Genomic DNA, 23,146 nt, shown 5'->3' on the forward strand with positions numbered 1-23,146 from the left:
TCGCGCCTGGCCCCACTATACATCGGCATTTTTATACAGCCGTTGCTGCCACTTTAAAAAATTCAAACACACCCATCATGGTTGAAACAGTCGAACTCACAAGAAAAAATGTATGTTTGATGCGATCTTGCTGTTCGGTTACAAACTAACAACAGGTACTTTTGCCTTCTTACCGTGGTCGTCTCACTGAGGGATTGTGCTATGACTTGAGAAATAACTCTCTCCTATGGGTGGATATCATCAATGCTGAGGCACACCGTATCTTTTTGGACGATGAAAATCTAGAGAAGAGACATCAAGTATTGCGTTTGAGTGAGAAAGGTGAGTCAATTGGAGCTGTTCTCAAAACCACTGATGTGGACACCGTTTTGCTCTGTCACAAGTCAGGTGTATCTTACGGAAACTTCAGCCTGGGCAAAATCAAGCTGGTAGTGTCGTATCCATTAACCGATGAGCAAAAAAGACGCTTGCGTTCAAATGACGCTCATATCGATCCTTTCGGAAACTTGTGGGTCGGTGTCATGACCGACTTCCCCGTCACTAAGGTTGAGGGCGTGCAGTTTGAGGGTATCTTGTTTAGAATCGATCACAAAACTTTGGAAGTGAAGGTGATGCAGGAGAAGACAGGTATCTCCAACGGACTTGCTTTTAGTAAGGATGCCAGGAAGCTTTATTGGACAGACTCTCCCACGCACCAGGTGTACTCATTTGACTATGACAACGAAACTGCTACAATCTCCAACAAAAAAGTCATTATCAACCTCGAGGATGCATTCAAGACGTACAATGTGGAATCTCAAGGGAGCGAACCTATTCCCGATGGAATGGACTTCACTGGAAACGAACGTTTTATTCTGGCTGTATTTGGTACAAACTCTGCTGTGGAGTATAATCTCCAAGGGGAAATAGAAAAAGTCTTCAAGCTACCAGCAGAGCAGGTAACAAACGTGCTTGTAGCCGGAAGAAACGGAGACGAGATCTTTTTCAACACTGCACACCTTGAACATGAGGATCTTGATGCCGTTGTCAAGATCGCTGACGAGAATGAGGTCGACATTGGCGGTCACCTATTCAAATACAAGGCGAAAGAGAACTTCCAGCCACGCTACCAGGATCTTTGGAAAGGCACTGTGAACGTTTAAGAGCACCGCTATGTTAAATAGTTGAAAGGCATACCTGCGATGACATTAACTGCAAAGCTCAATCACTCTAGAAACGAACTCTTCCACAAGCTCATTCTCTTCTGAACCACCCATCCGTAAGTTACAAAGTCTCATGTTTGCAATCTCTCTGCGGTTTTCTGCTAGCGGCTCATTGGTTATTGAGGAGTCGTTGAGAATTTTGAGGAGCACCGCGATGTGCACTTGAAGCGACTTGTACCGTAGAAGCTGCTGGATGATGGGGTCTTCGGCGATCTTCTGGTGTAAAGATTTCAGCTTGGACTGTTCATTTTCGGTATCAGATTCTTTCTTTTGAGTAGTCACCTCCTTCTTGGTTGCCTCCTCGATCTGCTCGTGGGTATGAGTTGGGCTTTTGAAGCAACTTAAAGAGCAATAGACCACTGGGCATTTGGAACATCTGTACTTAGCATTTTGCTCCAGGCAAACAGTACACACTCCAAGCGCCATAAGTGTTGTTTGCTAGACGAGCTAGATGACGGTAAATGAAGTATGTTCTTGCATCACCACGATAGATCTAAATTGGCTATATACGCGAAGAGTCGCACTGGGTGCAAAACAGCCATGGGAAGAGAAGAGCAGCAAAAAGGAAATTAGATCAGATCCAAGGGGTGAAACTGTATAGAGTGAATTCTTATGGCCACGGATTAAAGCACAAGGCAGTAATGATTATATTAAAATCATGACATTTCTTATAGAGTCCGAATTGCCAAATACTCTCAGTAGACCAAGGCTGATGTGAGCATCAACTTCACTCAGTAAAAAAAAAAAAAAAAAAGGAGAGAGAGAGAGAGAAAGAGAGAGAGGGCGTGAGAGAGAGAGAGTTCTACTTCAACAGCTCATCCCCAGTTACTATCTCCACAAAACTTGAAATGCCGTGAAATGTATTATAGAGAATACCTGTGTCAGTCAATTTGCTAGTCGCCAACTGCACAGACTTGAGGCAAATATTACTATATCTACCGCTTTAGCCATCTCTAAAGAATCACCGTCTGCTGGTATATAGTTGGGTAAGAAGCACGAGATAGCTCTCGAAAAGAAAGGGTGAGAAGAGGAGGCAACGCTGGTTGTGAGTACACTCGGAAACACACCTCGTAATTATCGCGGAAATAGGACTTAGGGTTGCAAGGTAGGGCAAATGCAAATGCAACTACGCTTGTAAGCGTTCCTGGGGGCTCAAGGAGAATGGAGATGTTTGTACCCCCAACATTCAGCGCCGTTGCCGGGGCTTGGGCAGTGTTCCTTTTTTGCAATGGCCAAGGACCCAGAAGCAACTGAAATGGCTGCGAAAAAAACCAATCTGCGCTTGCTACCCTACACCTACATGGTCTACACTTTCACTCTCTAAAGTATCCTATTCCCGTATCCATGGGCTCCACACGGCAGCTATGTATGTATTAGCCGGTGGGCCCGAATGCAATAATTCGTCGTATCGTCAATAATGCTTGTAGTAACCCATACGGGCACCCATGGGAGCTTGACCAAACCAATTTTGGCCAACGCCGATGCTGATATTCTTGTTGATATTGTTGTTGTAAATGGTGTTCATGTTATCGTCATCTCTCTTTCGTCTCTTTACAGGCTGGACGGGCGTCAATGGTACGTACTCCTCGACAGGTTCGCGGAACTGGCTCTGACTGTGAACATACCTGTGGCCCCGGGGCATGCTAGGAGGCACCGAGGGAGGCGTGGGCACAGGGGTGCAATGCAAATGAGACTGAAGCTGCTGGCCTAAGCAGTAAGCAGGCAGAAAGTGGTTCACCACAGGCGCCATGGTCACCGATAGTGGAGCAAACGAAGGTACTAGAGGCACCAGCTGAGGCATCAGCATCGAAGGAGGAGTAGGCATGACTGGTGCCATGTTTATCTTCTGAGGAGCAGGAGGAGCAGCAGATGCCTGGTGTGGTAGAGTTACACTAACTGGAGGAGACGGTATAGCTGTAGAAGGAGAAACAGCAGATCCCACACAAGGCGAGCTCTCGTCAACTTGGGTGCGAAGCTGTTGAAGCCAATACTGGTCCACATGGGCAAAGCGGCTCCACAACTTCTTATCATGAGTCGTGCCCACTGAGTAGCCCAAGGCGCTGAGGAAATGGCTCTCTAGCTGGTTCAAGAAGGCAAGTGTGGGCGCCAACCGGGAGCACTTTGCCAAAATCGAGTGCCACGTCTTTATCGTATAGCTCTGGTCGTTCATGTACTTGTTGGCCAAAATCAACGAGGCGATCATCGCATAGTAGGCGGTGTTCAAAGCACAAGTGTCCCCCAAGCAAAGCGAGTTCACCGTGTTGGCCTTGTAGCGGTCCAAGAGCACCAACGATAGCGCCAAGTTGGCCAGCAGAATGTCTAGAGTTTCTAGCACCTGGACAAAGTCTGCCACCTCGCTGGCAGACGCCAGAGACACCTGCTGAGACGAAGGGTCTTGTAGAAGGTGTAGACAGCATGCCACGTAGGTTTCAGCTAGCGTGGACATTGCAGGCTGTTAAAAATGTGAATGGAGGTAAAGAGTGGACGGGCCAGGCCAGATATAGGGATATGAGACTATTGAATGCCAATTGTTTTAGGGTTGTAACATTTGTACGGTGATGGGCATTGGGCACTTATATCAATTAAGCATGAATCCATTTACAGGAAACAAACGATCATCGCTGCAGCAGGCAAGAAAAATGCAGTGAGGTAAAAAGAATGAATGAAAGAATGAATGCAATAGCCAAAAGCTGCAATGAATGCAACCGGAGCTCCCACTAAAACTCCCAATCGCACATCGCGCTGCTGCTGTGCTGCCGCTGCCGCCGGCTTCTAGGGGCAAAAAGGCTGTCCAAGGCGCCTGCCTGCCTGTAAAAAGGTGCAGCGGCGGCGAAAACCACAAAATAAAAATTAAACTTAGGAGACCACGCCGCTCAAAATAGCACAAAAGCCGGGCCAGACGAGGTGGGCAGTGGGCAGTGGGCAGTGGGCAAAAGGCAAGTGTGCAATAAGCCTGGGAGCTGCCAGAAAGGCAGGAAGGCAGAGAGGCAGGCTCCACCGGCACCGCGAAGCCCTGGGCCCAGTGGCTACAGGACACACGCCAGACAAACGGATTACGACACAGGCCTAGTGGTGCGATTGCCTCTGTGTGGCTTGGAAAGAGGACACCGTGAGGGAGGAGGGGGGGAAAAAGCGTGGGAGGGAGCCGATTCAGACGAATACAGTGATATCACCGGTGACGACACGCCTGGAACGGTACTTACGTGACAGGATGCCTTTGGCTGCTTGAGCTTCTATTTGATTTTTTCTATTTGTGTATTGTTTGCTCCCCTTCGTCCCATCGTCACTTGTTCCACCTGCTTCCATCCTGTCCAGTTCCGCTCACTATCCGCTGTCTACCCGCCAGTTTCCGCAGCCTGTGCGCTCGTTTTTGTTGCGATTTTTTTTTAGCCTCAATCCGCTGGCCTTTCCACACTACTACCGCCCTGCCGCTTTTCTTGCCTCTATTTGCTTCTGCCCGCACCTGTCGCCCTCTCCTTTCCTGCCTTGGCCCATCCACCCAGAGCTTCGCAAAGTACACTCCTCGCTTCTCTCTTGTTTCTCTCGCATGCCTATTGGCCAGTTGGAACGCTGTGTATTCCATGACATTATTCCTTCTTGATACCTCACAAACGTACGAGCCCTTCCACATGTCGAGCGATGGTGACGCCGCCAGTGTAGCAGAACGCTGTGCCGCTGACACTAAGTGTGTCTCCTCACAGTCATGGCAAGCCAAAAACCCGGGAATTTTTCCATTTTGCATCGATGCTTCTACCGACCCCAACACAGCTCTAGATCTCTTCGGGCTTTGGCTGGGACCACAATTTTTTTTTTTTTAATTTTTTTTTGGGGGCATTCCTGTTTGGCCTTTGCCGCTGGCAGGTAGGTCTTTGTTCTCACTGTTTGACTGGAGAGATGCGTCAAGGCTGTCTCCCCAGCCCGCGTGACCTGGAACTGCCAACATCTCCTTTGCCCACCTTCTACGCGAGCCGCGCCGCCTACATGCTTGCCTGGCGGCTTGTCTGCCTGCCTTTCGGATCCGGGTGCAAATTCCTCACCAGCTTGCTTGTTCCTCAACCCATCACGAGTTCTTTGCACGATCCCGATGAGCGCCCTTGTCACTCAGCGGGAAAGTGACACCGGCCCACCGAATATGACCACAAACCTGGCTGAAAGTGTTCTTTTTTGGCCCGTTTGATCTACCTTTCTACCTCCACAACTACGAGATTTTGCAACCAGAACTGTGCCTGTACCACCGGCAGAAACACCACTGGATTTGCTGGCCGTGTCGGTACAAGCGTTGCCAGAGTTCCGTCTCGTCCGGGGCTTCCAAACACGTATCCCTAGGTACCCATGGAGACTCATTTGCCGTCTAGCGCTCATGTGTCCATATCACGGGCCTTCACTTCCACTATGCGTAAGCTTCTTTCTTTTTCACTTTTGTGGTTTATCCTTGTGCATCACCCAGATGCCGGTTGGATCGGTAGAGTAGCCGGGGCCAAGAATGCGACACTGGCAAAATTATTTTTGCGAGCAAGCGGTTTGTCCTGAGGCAGCGTAATCACACCTGGCATCGCTGCCACCACCACACTTCTATCTTGAACCGTTTTGAACTGCCGCTGCCAGCTTCCATCCGACTACCAAATGATAAGAAATAATTTACATCTTCTAGGAGCCTGTACATAGTAAGAGCCAATGCCGTTTCATCGGCTACAACTATTGGGGCCAGCTCATTTACGAAGGCTATTTCTGGCATGACTTTGTCATTCCTCGTTTTTCCCATTCCTCATTTTCCATATCCCATTTGCCATTTTTCATTCCCTCACTTGTCCTCCCCATCGTCTCTTGAGTTTGCCGGCGCGCTGCGCTGCTGCCTGCCTGCCTGCTCCACAGGCATAACATTGTTTCTGCTCGCTTTCCGTCCACCTGGCCCCTTCTTCCATTTTCTTTTCTCATCACCCCACGCATCTGGACGCCAAGGCACTAGTTTGTGTTTTTCCTTTCGCCATGGGTGCAAACCCCTACAAGGTTTAAGCCTTATGACCTCACTTGAAGCATAAACGTAAACGTAAACGTAAACCGGGCCGACCTCTTGTGGCTTCCGCACCCTCAGAGGAACCTTATTTTTTCTCTCTTACACCTGTTTTTACCTAATGTGTGCCCATAGTCTCCCGGACAAGACAATGCGCCTTTGTGCTGGAACGCTCCCTGAGTGCTAACCAAAGCAGAACAATGCACGCTGGCCCACCACACTGGCCCCAACTGTGTTTTTTCTCTCGTGCTTGGTGTTTGTGCGATCTTGCTCCTCGGGTCCCAATCGGTCTAATTGCTCTATTGTAATTCGCAAGCACGTCCAGACCTCCCAAAGTGGAGCTCTCCACACGCACTCCTAGAGTCAGACTCATGTACACTCGTCTAAGACTGTAGCAAATGATATTATTGGGCCGTTCTGTGCCTGGCGGAATCTGATACGAGCCCGGCTATAAGCTGAATTCCGGGTGGGTGCTTTACTGCTGGGTTGTACCACCTGACGCAAATTTCTCAGGCAGCACGCAGATCAGTGTGCGGGCAACAAGTGAAATTTGTCTCTAGCATACAGGGCAGTTGCAATGGCTGCAAATGTGGTAAAGACCTTTGCAGATGCTGAAGGCGACTACGAAATACGATGTGGGTATAGGGGTTTTATCTTTGCTAGGCAAATCTTCGTAAGTAAAAGTTTCCCTCCACATAATTTGTGGGTTCTTTTGTCACAAGGAGAATTCTGCCGCCTAGCAATTCTTTCTTGACATTGTTTGTTGCCAGTGGCATTTCGCAGTAAGCTAGCATTTTGCCCATACTACTGATGAAATATGACATTCAATCAATGTATCCTTTTTTTTTTTTTGATGGATACCTTGATTGAGGGTCGCTAAGGTCAAGATGTTAAACTCATTCAATTTGGATAGGTGAAATGCAACCCATGGTTGGCCTAGAGTTCAATCTCGCAAGCGTATTGTCTTCCAGGGAATACGAAAAGATCAAGCAGGACTGTTGATAGGCGGAGCGCTAACAACTCCATCCCACGAGTAGCGGTTGCTAGGTTTGGCATTTTCACCGGAGTTCCTCTGCACAAGATTTGCCTTGAACATTGCCAGAATGGACAATATTGACACGTAGAGGCGCTGTGGACCTTATCGTTCATTTATGCTCATTAATTCTTGATCTCACATCAATAATGCACTCTTTTAACATTATCAACGTGTCATCACTTAAGAGTAGACTTTGTGAACAGATTCTTTTTCCTCTTGATAAGGATATGGTTCCCTTCCATTACATTCAAAGCTTAATCTAGTTCTCAATCATATCAATTTCTCGATTTCGAAGTCTAGGTGCCTTTTCGGGGCCGTAAAGACTACCATAGTTTTTGAGTACTTTCCTTTCATTTTCAGTAAACCCAAATCATTTAAGAATCCAAAGTAACAAGTCTCGGTCAATTTCATTGTTCAAGAATGCAGTTGTTACATCCACCTGGTGGACTATCACCACTGGTCTCGCCTACTTGCTGAGTTTCTAGTCAATCCCGCCAGCACACTCCCTTAAGGCTTGAGAGGGCCATCCTCGTAGCTAGTCGCTCTTGCATTAACCATAATTAGTGTCTGAGTTTACCTCTTCTCAGCTTTTGAAGTCCCCTCGAACCTGTTCATATCAATTCGTGCCTCCACAATTCTTGTCATAGTAGCTTTTTGGGTCGTACTCATATACTGGCATTTGAGTCATCATGCTGAAAAATTGTATGAAAGATTGCCAAAGACGTGTATTCTATATTTTTTACACTCCACATCAACCTTCAATTCGGTAGATTACTCTTCTCCCTCACACTAAAACCTCTCACGGTGCATCCAAAAGTGCTACCTCGCGGCCTGCACCAGCTTATCAGATCCGAATCACGGCCCGTGGGTCCCGGGTTGATTGACATGCTACCGAGAATTAAGGGCCCTCTCGTTTGCGGGCACCAGAATCAGCGTGGCAAACTGAGAAGAGAATCAAATGGTATCGTTGAAGCTGCATTGGCAAATAATGGGATGGTTCGGCCACCGACTGCAAGCAGCCTGCCATCGTACAGTGATGGAATCCGCAGTCGGTTTTTCATGATTGAACGCTTTTCAATCTATCGATGCGCTTCTTCGTCATCGCCAGCTACAAACACACAAATAGAACCCTTTTTTGCTGATTAATTCGAATTTCGGCTCCATTGATTCAATTCGATCCAATCAAATTCAGACGAATCTTCAATCTTCCTCGAATCCCTCGCCACAGCATATCTCATCGTCATGTCAGACGAAGAAAAAAATCAGGGCAACCAGCAGCCTGCAAAGGGATCCCAAGCTGAAGCAGAAAACAGACCAAACACTCAACCACACTCTGCAGAAACGCCACAGACGTTTGACGGTCTCCCGTCAATGAGAGCATACGACACAGCGTATCCGCCACTCAACCAATACTCAAGCACTCTTTTGCTGCTGCTGAAACCAATTCAACCCCTCAATCCTCGCCAGACCTCGGCGTGGCTGTCAGTGCCGTCAGCAGCAACTCCAGCACCTCCCAGCTCTTTGAATCACATTATGGTTATGGGAGGCAGTGGCTCTCAAATACCTTCGACTGGCCCAGGTCTTCCACATAACAATTACTCGTATGGTATGGGTGGTAGGTATGGCACTCCGGGCGCATCCGAGTCTGCTTCTGGTCATGGCTATGGAGAAAATAACCAAGCACCAATGCATGCTTCTACAAGCACAGTAGCTGATACCCAACAAGGTGGTAAAAACTCTTCGGGCGCTGAGAGGGCTCGTTTGCGTGTCAACAAAGCTTGTGAGCGCTGCCGTAACCATAAAATTAAATGCAGCGGGGTCAAGCCATGTACCAATTGCGAGAAGCATAGCGTTGAATGTGTGTTCAGAGATGCCTCCCAGCCAGCGAACCCTTCTTCCTCAAAAGCAAACGCAGCGATGTCGTCTTCGTCGATTGCTAGCAACGATGGACAATTGTTTAATGGCGAATCTTCTCCAAAAAAGCTGTATGAGTACCCTCCTCGAAAGAAACACAGACCAGACTTACTGTTTGCCAACTTTGATCCGGGACACTCGCTTTTCCAGGCTCCGGCACCTGCAACTCCTGATTACCTGTCCCACGCTCTTCCTGTTGTTCAAAAAAATTATGCGGATCCTTCTTACACGGCGTACTTGGAAAACCGAGTTCACTACTTGGAGAACCTCCTTTCAGACCATCTGAATGGCCATGCAAAGAATGTCGGGACGATTAATACAGATACCCTAGATGTTGCAGACTTGATGCGCCACACAGCTTCAAAGTGGCGTTCAAGTCGACGCCATCAAAACGCGTTGGTCATTGAGTTGTGCAAGGCCTTGTATGAGGGTCTCGATCCTGAGGCAAAGCTGAAGGTTACTGTTCCTCGAACACAATACTTTGGATGGAATCTCTCTGGTTGTAACTATATCAAACCAGAACCTCTTCCCTCTATGCCAGATCTTAAGCTTCTCAACGAAGCCACAAAGGCTCATTACATTGACTTCTTCTTCCGTGAGATAAACCCGTTATACGCAATTATTCACGAAACTGTTTTCAGAGAACAAATAGTGGCATACGATAAACAATCTAAGGCGTCCGGAACGCAAACAAATGTAACGGCGTTGTTTCTGGCCATGTTGTGTCTCGTTTACGCTTTGAGTAATCGTTTCGTACAGTTCATGAAGCCTGATGGCCCCAGTATGGAAATGCTTCGATTAGAAGAGCGGCTATTCAAGTATTCTCACAAGGTAATGCTGATTTTCAGTTTCGAATGGGAGTCATTCGAGTTAATTCAGTGCTGGATGCTTGCAACACTATACTTGCGTATCACACACAGACAAACTTCTGCCAATCAAGCATTTGGAAACGCTGTGAGCATGTGCCGTTCTATGGGCTTGTTTAGGGATAGAAAGTTAACCGCTGATGTCTCATCCTACGATTTGTTGAAAGCAAAGCGTGTATTCTTTTCGCTTTACTGTTTTGACAGGGTCATTTTTCTACAAGCTGGTCGTTATAGAGCACTCAATGAGTTTGACATAGTCCGTCCTTTCCCAAGTTTTGATTATGTGAAAGAGTCAGCAGGTGACGACTGGATTACCTTGCCTGCGTTTGCGATGATACACATCGCTCGTGTGGCCAACTTTCTACACACTAATAGTTCGGATAATTATGACTTGCTTAAATCACAACAGATAAACAAGGAGATATATCTACTTCAAGGATGGCTTGCAGAGAATGGGTTTGATGATGTTCATGATATCTTCCCGTATGAAGGCTGTGGAGGTCCTGTCTCACATATGGTCAAGGCCGTTGTTAAACTCCATTTTTATGATTTGTTGTTGGCGATTCATGGAAAGCTCCTTTTTAGTTATTTTGGAAAAAGAATTGCATCAGAGGGAATGCAAATCGAAAGAGTGGTCGAAGCCAATGAGGGGGTCATATTCTTGCTCAACAAACTAAAAAATGCTGACTGTCTCTATGCTCCGTGGTACTTGAATCTCCTTGTCTTGTTCAATGTCGGTATTAACTGTCTTGTATTCATCAATGCTGGTGTCTATCTTGTGGAATCTCGTCGACTCATGAAGGAGTCCATGAATCTACTCAAAACATTCCAAAACTCAGCAGTGAGGAACGAAAAAGGAAAGCTTATATTTCATGAGCGCTTTAAGATGGTGAAGGAGTGCATTTGGGTGTTCAAGATGACCAACAAGATCATGTCGCTAAGTTTCCAGAAGTCTCTTGCCGACTTTGAACAGTTTGGCACCGATCCAGGCCCTGATGAGGTCAATCAACAGTATTTCACGCAGTTTGGCCTCATGAAGCAGAAGAAAAAGGATGACTTGGAGAAGCTAATGGAAGACCAGAGTAAAAGAGATTTCACCGAGAGAACAAAAAACATCAACGACGAGACTTCTCCAGGTGTCGTGGCATCCCAGCCGGCTTCTGATGCTTTTGGAAACGACAATTTCTTAAGCAACCTTCAGTGGTTTGACCAATGGCTTGACTTTAACCAAGATATGTAATGCCCAAAGCACCCCAGTTTCAGTGCTGCAGAAATAGAATAATCACAGATGAAGCTTAATCACCTATGTTTCATCAGGAGGGTACACAGCTGATTGTACGTCAGCTGGTATTGCTCGTATCATAACGCAATCTGGGGATGAAACCTGGAGTGACGGGGAGACTACGAGGAGCATGTAACGTTGCATTTTCTGCACAAAAAGGTGATCGCACAAAATTCTTAAAGTCTTTAGCACTAACTGTGAAGAACACGCTGCGAAAACTTTACCTACTCAATGGAAGTCGGAATATACAGCCGTGGGTGCGATGGAGAGACGTGGAGGAGGATGGAGTGGATGCAAAAGCATCTGGCCGGAAAAACTCCCCCTCCCAGCATACCAAGCCCCAGCCCATTCTCCATGCAGTACCTGCGTGTAGCACTCCCAAGCTTCGCAAAAACTTATACGCTCCTCGTCACCACCAAGCAGATTTCTGTATGCCGCCTCGCCAATAGCCAACGACAAAACGGTCATGGCTATCGTGGCCGAAGAAAGTCTGCGGTTATATGCAGGGTTCGCCGACTCCGAAGTGGTCAAAGAAACACAGTAAAAAATCCAAGCTTACCCATTAGGTCCCTCAAGCTGTTCAGAAGCGACACTAGAACACAGTATGCCACAGCCTTTATAGGAAAAATCAAGACGTTCTTTTTGCTCTGTCACAATTGTTGTATCCCCCAAACTTGCCCGTGGGGGGCACAGATGAGCCACCGGAAAAACTTTTCGTCCCCAGTCCAACCTCTTGCATGTAGTCACGGCGGATGGCCCACCTTGCAGCAACGCACCCTCTCTGTATAGAAACGCTCCATAATGCCCCAGCCAACAATATTTCTTTTTCTACAAGTTTTTCCCGCTTCGCTTCCTTTAACCAACAATCAGAAACTCAAACCCACCACATCATCTGAAACTATCACTTCCTTCCTTTCTCATCCAAGATACTCCCTACGCCATGCCCCAAGTGGAGAAGAAGAAGGACGATAGACCTTACAAGTGCACAATGTGCGACAAGGCCTTTCACAGGCTAGAGCACCAGACAAGACACATTCGAACGCACACGGGCGAAAAACCTCATCCTTGCACGTTTCCAGGTTGCACCAAGCGGTTTTCAAGGTCGGACGAACTCACAAGGCATTTGCGGATCCACAATAATCCCACCACCCGAAAGAGACCCAGCAAGTATCGTCAGGTGGACAGCAAGACCGAGCCTCAGGGGATGAACGTCAACGGCGTTCCAGTTGCTGGTATACCCGTGGGTTTCGAGGGTCCTCCAGGAGCTCAGTATTACCATTCGCTGCCTTACCCGGTATACATAGTCCAGCCGGGGGTCCAGGGGATTCAACACATTCAGGGAGTGCAACAGTTCCCGCCAGTTCAACACATCCAGCACGTGCAGCACATTCCTGGCCACGCTTATGGCGTTCCGGGACAAGCCATAGCGATCCCAGTGCCATACGATGAAAGCCTGTACCAGAGGGTGCAAAGTGCCTCACAAAATGTGTCATGTAGTGTTCCGGCTTCTCAAGGGGTTCCCGTGCACTTGCCTCCACAGCTATCGGTGTCCCCAGGTAACGGTTCTGCTGCAGTGCCAGAGAATCATCAGAGCTCCCCTCCACAGAAGAGTATGGCTCTGATTGCCAAATCAATTACTTCGAGATACGGCAACGGCCCTACGCTGTCTCCGCCTCTACCTGGAAATAGTCATTTGGGCAAGACAAACAGTCTGTGCTCCATCGGCTCTACGACAGGGAATTCTTTCAATTTCAACTCGAACAACGGCTCGACGACTAACTCGTCGGCTCCCTCGCTGGCAAACTCCCCAGAGGCTGCCAAATCCGCCAACCCAATGCACAAGAGCCTTGCGCACCCAACCGCTCTGCAAACGCCATCACTAACGAACCTCAATGAGTATTTCAACAAACTGAGGACGTTTGGCTCGAGTGCCTCACTCAACAGGCTTAAAACAAGTAGCTCTCTGGGCAATTTGGGGAGCCTAACAGGGACTCTTCTGTCTTTTCAGAGAATGACACCGCTTAAGGTTGCTTCCCCAACAGCACAGTCCACACTGGCGTTGGCGCATCTTCAGAAACCAGCGTCGCTGACCCTGCTAAATCTCGAATTTTGTCAGCCTAACAAGAAGTCGAGACCGAACTCGCCAACTGCATCTTCTGTAAATCTCTACATGACGCCAAGTGTGGATAGACATCTTGCCAACTCGCCGCCTCGTGTTCATTCTTCAATTACTACCCGTGCCGGCAATCCAGCGTTTATCATCTCGCCTAACGAGACGCCTTTGCAGACGCCATCTCATTCTCCTCCTCTCCAGCCACAGAATCCTTCAGACAAGGGCTTGAACTCTACGTATTTGATCAGTGAGTTGGAGAAGCAGAAAGACACACAAAGTCAGGCAGAGCACAAGACAGAGAGCATCGCTGACAACGGCACGACGCTTCCGCCGATCAGGTCGGTGTTCAATTTCAACAATCACGAAGGTTTGCAGCCACTACACGTGAAAAGGGAACAAGCAGGTTAGGATAATGGGAAAAATGGGTTATAGAAAGATACATGTTATAAAGAAAGTATGTAGAAGCACGGAGGAGGCGCCTGCCAACAGGTGCAATAGATGGGAAGGCGCTTAAAGCTTGACAGCCATTCTTAGATGTCTTACTTTCTGTGTCTACAGCTACACTGCTGACTTGCACCTAGTTTGCTAATACTGTGGAGGAATCAGGGAAGAACCCTGGTAACGACCCTCGCAATGGCTGCGAAATGAAAGGTGAGCGTTGGATCTGTCAAGCCCTCACATCACGAGCAGTCACGCCATCCAAGATGGTCACTACTAAAGCACCATCAAAATAATAACCAGTGGCCAAAGCATTGCAGGCGACTCTAGAAAATGGCCACCAGAAATGTAACGAGGAAACGAAAGTCAAATGGGCGCAAGATCACCCAAGGCGGTAGGAGCCATGGCAAACACGGTGTGTGCAGGGCGGAGGTAAGAAAAGAAACAATCGGGGGCCTGCCGACAGAGGTAAACAAAAGAAAGGAAAAAGAGAAAAGAAAAAAAAGAAAAAAAAAAATGCTGGAGGCAGCAAAAAGGATAGCCAACGTCGTCTCTGCTCGGCCCCTTGTGCTTGGATTCGTGGCATTCTTGTATAGGGGTGCCGGGAGTGCCGCAAGCAAAACAGGAGAAGGGTGCAAGTGACTCGATGCGCAAAGGGCCGAAGGGCACCCACGGTGCGTCGGGAGCTCTAGCGCCATGAAATAAAGGCCCCAGAGAAAAAAAAAATTGGACAAGGCAGAGTAGCTTAGTAGACTTCGAAGAAGAACTCAAGTACCTATTTTGTGATGGCGATTCTCGCTGGCAAAGATCAAAGCCAGAAGCGTGACATTATCTTTCTGGCTCCTTGTGCCTTCGTGAAAAATTCCCATGACCCACCGACTGCTATCTCTTTGCTTTCTGCTCCTGAGGAGCTGGGCCTGGCACTGCCTGCTGGAGTCCGCGGTTTTGTGTACACAAAATTTGCACAAAAAAAAAAATTACATCGCTGGCGCCAGCTGACCCTCAGGCCCGGGATGGACGAAGGCTATATTGGCTACGGAGTGAAGAGTGATTCAGCTCTATTGGTGATTTTTTTGAATGAACATGAGGGCTCCATCAAATTATTCTTTTTTTTTCTTTGTTTTATCCTTTCGGTTCCTTGCCTTTGCCTTCACTTTCTCTCCCTCTGCCAGCCATCTGTTGATACGGCCTGTGGAGTGCGCCCTGCGGCCCCAGGGAAGGACTCTGATTCATGGGCCATCTCACCTCTGTCCTGCAGGCAGGGCTCTCCCTTGACCTTCATTTAGGTATGGTTTTTCCTGTATGCCTGCCAGAGACTCTCAGAATAAAAGTCTCAGCAAAGTACTGTAAATGAACAACCCATTCTTTTTTTGTCCTTCAAAACATCCAACCTAGAAAACCTACGGAGAATTCACGAGTTACTTTCTTAGAAGCATCTCTCTCCGTTACTGTTTTTTTATTTTTTTACTTCCATTTGTCTCCTTATTTGCCATAAAGGTGCTCTACCTTAGGCCAAATAATCAGATACAAAAACCCGGAAGCGCTCGAACAGGCACTGAACTATCCACAAGAAATCGAGCTTTTAATTAAGTTTTCGTTTTCTTAGTCCTGTTCTCGTCTTCCTTAAAGGACAAAATCCCAACCCTCGAGATGTACTCATCCAACATCGGCACTGCCGGCCACAGACCCACGGCGCTGTACTCGGGCTACCAGTATTCGTCCCAGTACAAATCCATGCCTGCTGGCCAGTTTCAGCAGCCTCTGATGCCGTACCAACATCAGCACCATAACCTGATGTCTATAGGCGGCACGGGCTATTACTCGGGTTCGATGGGTCAAGCTCCACCTCCTTATGTGCCAGTGCAAGCTGCCCCGTTGGCTCCTCCGGCGCTCCAGCCAGTTGCTGCTCCCGCACCTGCGCCAGCTCCTCCATCGTCTTCCGGAGGCATCAACGCGGTGTTGGAGTACGAGCCTAATGACATGGCAGCTTTTCTTTGCTGGTGTGCGTTTGGAATGCTTAACCAGAACAGAAACCCTTCGAAGGACTTCGAAAAGATGGTTGTGTCGATCTTGTACGCCACTCGCTTGCCAAAGTCCTCCATCATCATTGCTCTAGAGTATATGAACCAGCGTTTCTCCACTGCTCCTCCTCTCGGCCACATGTCTGAGCAGGAAATCTTTGTCAAGTTGGTTGTGTCTTTGGTTTTGGCCAACAAGTTCAACGACGACAACACCTTCACGAATAGGTCGTGGTGCGGTGCCACGGGTCTTCAGATCGAGGTGATCAACGCTGAAGAAGCAACTTGGCTTCGTGAGGTGAAGTGGCAGTTGAATGTGGTGAAGTTCAGAGATAACATCTGCACCTTGGAAGAGTGCTGGAAGACGTGGTTGGACAAGTATTCCGCCACCCAGTCTTCTAAGTCCTACAACTCTCCAGCGATGTCTTCAGATGGCATTTTCGGCTCATCTTCCATTCCTTCTTCGCCTGTGTATCATTCATCGGCCTCGTCCACCTACAACAGTGTGTCCCCAACAGACCATTCTCCTTCAAAGTATTCCCAAGAACCCTTGTGGGCTCTGGGTTACTACTACCGTCCGCTGTACCCACCACAGCAGTCCATTTGGGCGCACACACCAACGCAATATCAGTATATGACCCAGCATGAACCAATAATGTCTGGAGTCAATTACTTTGGCTACACCAATCCTTATTATGCCTGCAACATGGCTTCATGTTAAGCCAGGCTGGTAAAACTAAAGCAGAAAAGAAAAAAAAAAAGACTTTCTTTATATGTGTGTTCGTTTTTAATCGTTTGCTTCCTTCAACAATTCACTTTTTTTCACTGACTTCATCATAGACAAGCATGTGATCTTGCTTGCCAGCCTTGTTGGCATGATGTGTTTAGGATTCATCAAAATTATAGACTTCATGGTTTCGCCGTGTTGGCAATCCCTGACAGTTATGGGTATATTTAACTACGAATTTTTTTTTTTTTTTTTTTGGACCTTATATATAGAACGTCTTAACAAGAACTGTGCTCCATCTAACTTGTAAGATAGAGAGTAATCAAGCCTCAGTTTTGGCTTCTCCATCTTTGACTTCCTCATCTTCCTTGATTTCGAACTCTCCATCGTCCTCTTCATCCTCAGGAATGTCGTTCTCCTCGGCAGCCTTCTGGAAGTCTATCACTTTACCTCTTGTTCTACGACCACCAGTGATAATATTCGACTCGTCAATCTCCAACAAGTCTTCTTCCTCTTCTTCGGCATTCTCCTCATACGCCTCAGCATCTCCATCGGCATCATTGTCGTCTTCCTCCTCATCCTCAGATTTGGCCTCTTCCTTAGGAGGCTCATCGTCGTAATGTGTTCTTCTCTTCTTCCTCTTCTTCTCGCCCCCTTCGTGCTCTCTCTTTTTCTCGGTTGTTTCCTCTTCCTTCACACCTCCCACAGAGCTCTCACCAGTGTTCTCAGTCTCTTCAACCTTCGTGTCCTCTTTAGACCCTGAAGAAGCAGTATTTTCAACAGATTCATTAATCTGTTCTGCTGTCTCCTCGATCTTCTTATTCTCTTCCTCAGACATGGTCAATTGAGCGTATTTGGCGGTAACTTCGATAATACAGCCTACATTTTCCAAGGTTGCGAACACGCTCAGTTATATACCAAGCGACAAGATATCAACCTACGTGCACATGAACAACAATAATTAGCTTGATTTCAACGTTCATCTCAGAGTCAAATAAAATCTAGACAAGCTATTCGCAGTGGTGATTCACAAAGTTACCGTTCCACACGCTGAGTTCAAACTTTGCTTCGTGGTTTTTGCACCCTCCTTGCTGTACCTTCGCTAAATCGAGAATATTCTGTTCGCGTAATGCTGTAACCCTACTATTCTCATCAAAGACTCTCTTCTTGTCATCAATGCCATGAAAGCATTCAAAACTTTTAAACCAGGACCAAATTATATTAACAGCTTCTTGCTGGGTGTGAAACACAACAAGCACTGAAATAACGACTCCTCTTGTAGTAGAATTAAGAACTATCACTTGCCTAGGGAACTCTTGGACCCGCCGAATTACGAACGACGTAAATTTCAGGAACGCCTTGTGTATCAACTGAATAGTACCATCGTCTTGGTGTTACTATTTTGCACCCAGTAGGTTTGTTAAAACTGCTTATGTGCTTCGCACTCCTCAAAGATATCTTTTCTCTATCAATACCCAAGTCTGCTACCATGGCCATGTCATTCACTGTCAACAAAAACACCAAACTAGCAGACCTTATACATTATCGACTCAAGGTCACTACAATCGATGGACGGTCTTACGTTGGCCAGCTCTTAGCATTCGATAAACACATGAATCTAGTTCTTGCAGACACTGAGGAAGCAAGGGTAACGAAGAAACTGTACCAAGAACTAGCTAAAAATAAAGTGGATGGACAGGTCAAGGTGAACGAAGATAAGAGGTTTCTTGGTCTCATTGTGTTGCGAGGAGAACAGGTGGTGGGCTTTACCATTCAGACTGGTCCTACAACAGAAATGAAAAAGAGGTTCAACCAACTAAAACAAGGTAAAGGAGTTTCCAGGCCGTTGAAGACACCCGTAAGCCAAAAGCCTAAACTACAGGGCCCTACAAAGAAGTGAGGTTTCGGGAAGATGTCATGATAACATTCAAGATCGAGGAGCCCATCGCTAAACCTCACAGACTACACTATCGACTTCCTACAGGTCTGAGTGAGATGTAACATAGATTAAGAGATGGTGAGTATCTGCCCAGCAGGAGATCTATAAATCTGCTTGTACATTAGCCAAATAAAATGAAAATTATAAAAGAGCTTGTTATCTAGACCCCGCGTTACCACTGTTGTTGTAAAATGCTTATCTCCTTGCACAAGTTTATAACCTCTTGCTCGCACACGAGCAACTTCTTACCTTCCCATGAACTAGATTAGCAACAGTTGGAGTTGTTCTTGCTCTTCTTTTCTTGAGGCGCTGGGGTCAAGCTGATGGTGGGGCCGCCTGAGGGCCTCACCGCCGACGAGCGCTCGTCGTTGTCCAACTGATTCTTGCTTATCATCTCGTATATGTTCTTCAATAACTGGTGGAAAGACAAATCCACGTTATCAGACGAAAGTGCCGAAGCTTCCGTAAACAAAAGACTGTTCTCCGTTGCGAAGCTCTTAGCCTCGTCAGTTGGGATCGCACGCAAGTGGTCCAAGTCCAGTTTGTTGCCCACCAACTCGATGACGATGTTGGCGTCAGCGTGCTCCTTCAACTCCTTCAACCATCTTGACACAGACTCGTACGATTCCGTCTTGGAAATGTCGTACACGATCAAGGCACCCACAGCGCCCCTATAGTACGCCGAGGTGATTGCACGGTACCTCTCCTGGCCCGCAGTGTCCCAGATCTGCGCTTTAACTCTCTTGCCATCGATTTCCAAAGTTCTCGTGGCAAATTCGACGCCGATCGTCGAGCGGGATTCCAAGTTGAACTCGTCTCTCGTGAAACGCGATAACAAGTTACTCTTACCCACTCCAGAGTCTCCAATCAACACAATCTTGTATAAGTATTCGTAATCGTACGAGTAGTCGTCCGTGTTATCGCTCATTTTGGTGTTCGGCTCTTATGGATTTGTTGAAGATGTGTATGAAATAGATGTGTATCAACGACTAGATATGCAATCAGTGATCGGGCTCACGAGGTGGTAGGTACTTTTCTACTTTTTTTTTTGGGAGTGTCGCAGGAAAAAGACACTTAGATTGTGTGCCTGGTAGTTGCACACCTGTGCATCTCCATACCAAAAGGAACAACAGCACGGTCAGAGGATAAGGATGGAACTAATTTGCTTAGGGTTGTATTTTTACTGACTTATCTTTAGTCAATCGCGTGTCTATACCCCTGTCATCGATTTTGTTGCGTAAATGGGTGTGTCACTGTACGGCTGAATTGCTGCGAAAAGGGACGCATAAAGGTAGGAAAGTACTCTGAACTCTTTTTATTTTGACAATTCCTTTATCTTAGCCAAGTTCCTCTTCCAAAACTACAACATCTTGATTTTCGTAGAGTCTGATTATATGGTACATTAGCGCGAACAAGTTAGTTCCTGCCGCGTCTGTTATCATCTCTGGCAGCTTTTCTTTCCAACTCGTCCCAGTCTTCTCCTTCACTCTCCTCATCTTCTCCACTACCACTGCCTGAACCATCAGACGAGTAGGCATCCTCACTCTCTTCCTCGCTATCAACTTCCTCATCTGAGGGGTCTTCGTCACTGGCCTCAAACTCAGACTCCTCTTCCTCAGAATCCTCTTCCTCACTCTCGCCGTCTCCTGTTAATATACGCCAGCCTCCGTCGGAAAAGAAACTGTATGGATCGGACAACACTTGCTTCATGATGGCACCCCAATTCAAGTTCATCTGACCTTCGCTGTATGGAATATCCACATCGGTTAACCAGTGCTTAACATCTTCCAACACCTCCATCGGGATAGTGTTGATATGGACCACAGGTTTGCTGAAGTCCTTGAAAACAAACACCAAGTCAAAATTCTTCAAACCGAACTGAACACGTTCCAAGTGAGCAATTTCAATCTCTTCCAACGTAACAACGAGATATGGAGGATCGATCAACGAAACCAAACAATCTCTCGTTGGCATACAGAAGACGGATGATCTGAATGGCACACCGCTGAATCCTAGTTCTCTAAATGGAATGTCCAAGTCAAGCATGCCGTTGGATGCATCACTTATCATCTCTGCAAAGTTCTTGAATTCTTTATCCAAAAGAGCTTTCCTCTTTCTCTCCTCTTGCTCTTGCTGCAACTCATCTTCATCTCCATATCTGTATTTTCTTTTACGGCCACCAGTCTCGTCGAAAGCCATATCACTCGCCTCACGATAGAATTGGACATCAAACGTTTTCCTCTTTCCAACCATAATTGGACTTTTCAAATGGCAATGGATGATGACAATCAATTCGTCTTTACATGGCTGGAAGAATAAGTGCTTAATGTTTGAAAACAAAATATCAATCTTCTGGTCAGCTCTGAAAGAAGACTGATATCTCAAACCATTTTCATGGATTTGTAAAACACCACCAATCTTTTTTGTATCAGGAGTAGGTCTTACAAAAACTTGCTCCAATTTCTTCATTCTAGACCCTTTGAGTTCAATCAAATTACCCTGGGTGACGACATCAGCGAGCTGTTTCTTCTCAGCTTCTCTCTTTACGCTGTCTTTTTTCAAATCTTGGATGGCTTTGAAAACATCAATGATTCTTTGACGATCGCGTGATCTAAAAGTGATAGAGCGAACAAATTGGTTTTCAGGAGCGTCCTCATATGGCAACTCGGTACGTTTGCCGATATTACCACCCGCACCTGGTGAGTTGAAATTTAATCTCAAGTACGTGTAATCAGCTTCCTCATTTTGAGATCCGTTCTTAAAAGCATTGATATGAAATGGAACGGGTCTGCCGCTGATGGGAAGAATAATAGTGTGGTTCTTGTAATCTATATGGATCTTCAAATCTCTCACACTGTTTGGTATTTGGGACTCTCTCACATATGATTCATATTTCTTGAAAACTGGTTTCAATTCTGCATCTTCATTGGCATCAGCTTGAGAGAATCTCGCGAGACCCTCTTGTTGTCTCTTTTCGTGCAACTTTCTTTGTGCTTCTTGACGAAGCTTCTCGGCGTTGTTATCATCAGCAGCAGCAGATTCGTGGCGCAATTTATTCTTGAGAATTCTTGACTGATTGGCGTTGGCTGCAAGCTTTGTTTCTATAGAGCGGTCCTTCTCGGATTTGATCTTGTTGCTTCCATTTTCTTTTTTGATTGGAGGCTCGTTTTCTTGATCTTCTTTCAAATTGAAGGTGATTTCCTTGCTAGCCTTCTGGTAGTTGGTCAAGACAAACGACTGACCATCTCCCACTCGGACTGTGTCAGTGAGAAGTAAGGAATAGTTTTTCATTTTAGGATTGGTAGCCTTTTCATTCACCAAGTTAGCAAATCCAACGGTCAAAGAGAATACTTGGCCGTCCACCAACTCTCTTTCGTTCTTGGCGTTCAACACCAAAGTGGAGTCACGAAATTCAAGACCTGTCAACCAGCCAGCATTCTTGGTAAGATGGGAGGCCAACTTTGGGTTCTTTGACTCGACGAAAGTTACGACACCGGCGAAAACTTCCTTAGCTTTCACGCCCCTTTTCAACAAAGAGTTGATAATGTGATCCTGCAATTCCAATAATAGTTCATAGTTTGCAGATATCTCTGGTGTGGGATCGATCAAGTAGGTTCTGCCAATGTTGGAACAGTAGTTCTTGTATCTCAAACCGACCGATGCGATGATTACCCCATCGCCAACGAATCTCTTCTCGGTGGACAACGCGCTAGGCTTCAAGTCGTATTCGCCACCGCTCTGAACAATGGGCGAGTAGCACCAATCAATTTGCTCAGGGTCAAAGTCTTTATCATTCAAAAGCAACCTCTTGCCCAAAGTCAGCTTCGTGTACCACTTTGTATTATCGATCTTTCTATCGAGCTTGTCAGAGATGTCCACATTGGTAGTTTTCACGTCTTCATCAACCACCACCATCATATCGTTGGTGAAGGAGTCCATCATGACAACCGAGGCTTTAGAAGCCAATTTGGTTGCAGCAAGTTCCTCCGAGTCCTTCACTTCAACACTCTTGGACACAAGCAACGCAGCATCGGCGAATTCAAACTTCTCGGCTTCCAGCGCTTCCTTCCATTCATCGATGAACTTACCTCTAAACTGATCCTTGATAATAGTGCCCACTTTTTTGTCGTCCGTGATGGTGGCTTTGAGATTTGCCACCAAGTCTTCAAATAACTTCTTGTTGTGAGCAGCATCTTTGGTTCTAGTCCAAATTTCAACTTCACTCGAGTTGGACGTTGGTTTTGTTTTCAAGTGGCCCAAATGCTTGGCTTTACCCTCAGACGTAAGAATCACGCATTTATCCTGGGTGACAAAGATTGCTGTGTGAGCAAACTCGTACCCTAGAAGCCAGAGTTGGATGATGGTAGATTTCTTATATGTGGACTCATCGTCTCTGGAGCCCACAAGGAAGAGCAACGACGAAATATTGGGGAATTCGTCGGAGGCCAATTTCGTTTGAAGAATCGACAACCTTCTGTGGAAGGCACTGGCGTCAATCGATACCTCTGACATTGTAGGTGGAGGGATAGAGTAGATACAATATACTTTTTTTTTCTAATTCACCGACACGTCTAAGATCAGAGGCACGGGTGCGCAAAAC

At 46.7% G+C, this 23,146-nt stretch overlaps 10 protein-coding genes across 10 annotated transcripts; 5 read left to right on the forward strand and 5 right to left on the reverse strand. All coding sequences in view use genetic code 12, as the record gives it.

Moving 5' to 3' along the window:
• Positions 1-77: 77 nt before the first annotated feature.
• Positions 78-1,142, forward strand: CGR1 (Cgr1p; the record flags this gene model as incomplete). Its single annotated transcript, XM_029033610.2, has 2 exons — positions 78-110; positions 156-1,142. 2 exons carry the CDS (start codon positions 78-80, stop codon positions 1,140-1,142), a joined length of 1,020 nt encoding a protein of 339 aa, XP_028892202.2.
• Positions 1,143-1,187: 45 nt separating this feature from the next.
• HIT1 (Hit1p) lies at positions 1,188-1,628 on the reverse strand (the record flags this gene model as incomplete). The annotated part of the gene is made up of 1 exon (XM_029033609.2): positions 1,188-1,628. The coding sequence occupies one exon, from the start codon at positions 1,626-1,628 to the stop codon at positions 1,188-1,190; it is 441 nt and encodes a 146-aa protein (XP_028892201.2).
• A 985-nt stretch (positions 1,629-2,613) lies between these two features.
• Positions 2,614-3,648, reverse strand: CJI96_0002889 (uncharacterized protein; the record flags this gene model as incomplete). Its single annotated transcript, XM_029033608.2, has 1 exon — positions 2,614-3,648. The coding sequence occupies one exon, from the start codon at positions 3,646-3,648 to the stop codon at positions 2,614-2,616; it is 1,035 nt and encodes a 344-aa protein (XP_028892200.2).
• A 4,843-nt stretch (positions 3,649-8,491) lies between these two features.
• CTA7 (Cta7p) lies at positions 8,492-11,269 on the forward strand (the record flags this gene model as incomplete). The annotated part of the gene is made up of 1 exon (XM_029033607.2): positions 8,492-11,269. The coding sequence occupies one exon, from the start codon at positions 8,492-8,494 to the stop codon at positions 11,267-11,269; it is 2,778 nt and encodes a 925-aa protein (XP_028892199.2).
• Positions 11,270-12,251: 982 nt separating this feature from the next.
• Positions 12,252-13,832, forward strand: CJI96_0002891 (uncharacterized protein; the record flags this gene model as incomplete). Its single annotated transcript, XM_029033606.2, has 1 exon — positions 12,252-13,832. The coding sequence occupies one exon, from the start codon at positions 12,252-12,254 to the stop codon at positions 13,830-13,832; it is 1,581 nt and encodes a 526-aa protein (XP_028892198.2).
• A 1,680-nt stretch (positions 13,833-15,512) lies between these two features.
• CLG1 (Clg1p) lies at positions 15,513-16,601 on the forward strand (the record flags this gene model as incomplete). Its single annotated transcript, XM_029033605.2, has 1 exon — positions 15,513-16,601. One exon carries the CDS (start codon positions 15,513-15,515, stop codon positions 16,599-16,601), a length of 1,089 nt encoding a protein of 362 aa, XP_028892197.2.
• Positions 16,602-16,929: 328 nt separating this feature from the next.
• CJI96_0002893 (uncharacterized protein) lies at positions 16,930-17,445 on the reverse strand (the record flags this gene model as incomplete). Its single annotated transcript, XM_029033604.2, has 1 exon — positions 16,930-17,445. One exon carries the CDS (start codon positions 17,443-17,445, stop codon positions 16,930-16,932), a length of 516 nt encoding a protein of 171 aa, XP_028892196.2.
• Positions 17,446-18,096: 651 nt separating this feature from the next.
• Positions 18,097-18,507, forward strand: CJI96_0002894 (mRNA splicing protein SMB1; the record flags this gene model as incomplete). Its single annotated transcript, XM_029033603.2, has 1 exon — positions 18,097-18,507. The coding sequence occupies one exon, from the start codon at positions 18,097-18,099 to the stop codon at positions 18,505-18,507; it is 411 nt and encodes a 136-aa protein (XP_028892195.2).
• A 304-nt stretch (positions 18,508-18,811) lies between these two features.
• YPT31 (Rab family GTPase) lies at positions 18,812-19,474 on the reverse strand (the record flags this gene model as incomplete). Its single annotated transcript, XM_029033602.2, has 1 exon — positions 18,812-19,474. One exon carries the CDS (start codon positions 19,472-19,474, stop codon positions 18,812-18,814), a length of 663 nt encoding a protein of 220 aa, XP_028892194.2.
• Positions 19,475-19,962: 488 nt separating this feature from the next.
• Positions 19,963-23,058, reverse strand: CDC68 (chromatin-remodeling protein SPT16; the record flags this gene model as incomplete). Its single annotated transcript, XM_029033601.2, has 1 exon — positions 19,963-23,058. One exon carries the CDS (start codon positions 23,056-23,058, stop codon positions 19,963-19,965), a length of 3,096 nt encoding a protein of 1,031 aa, XP_028892193.2.
• Between the last annotated feature and the right edge of the window lie 88 nt (positions 23,059-23,146).

The sequence above is a fragment of the Candidozyma auris genome, chromosome 3 (assembly GCF_003013715.1).
Source record: "Candidozyma auris chromosome 3, complete sequence".
In the NCBI taxonomy this organism is placed as follows: Eukaryota; Fungi; Ascomycota; class Pichiomycetes; order Serinales; family Metschnikowiaceae; genus Candidozyma; species Candidozyma auris.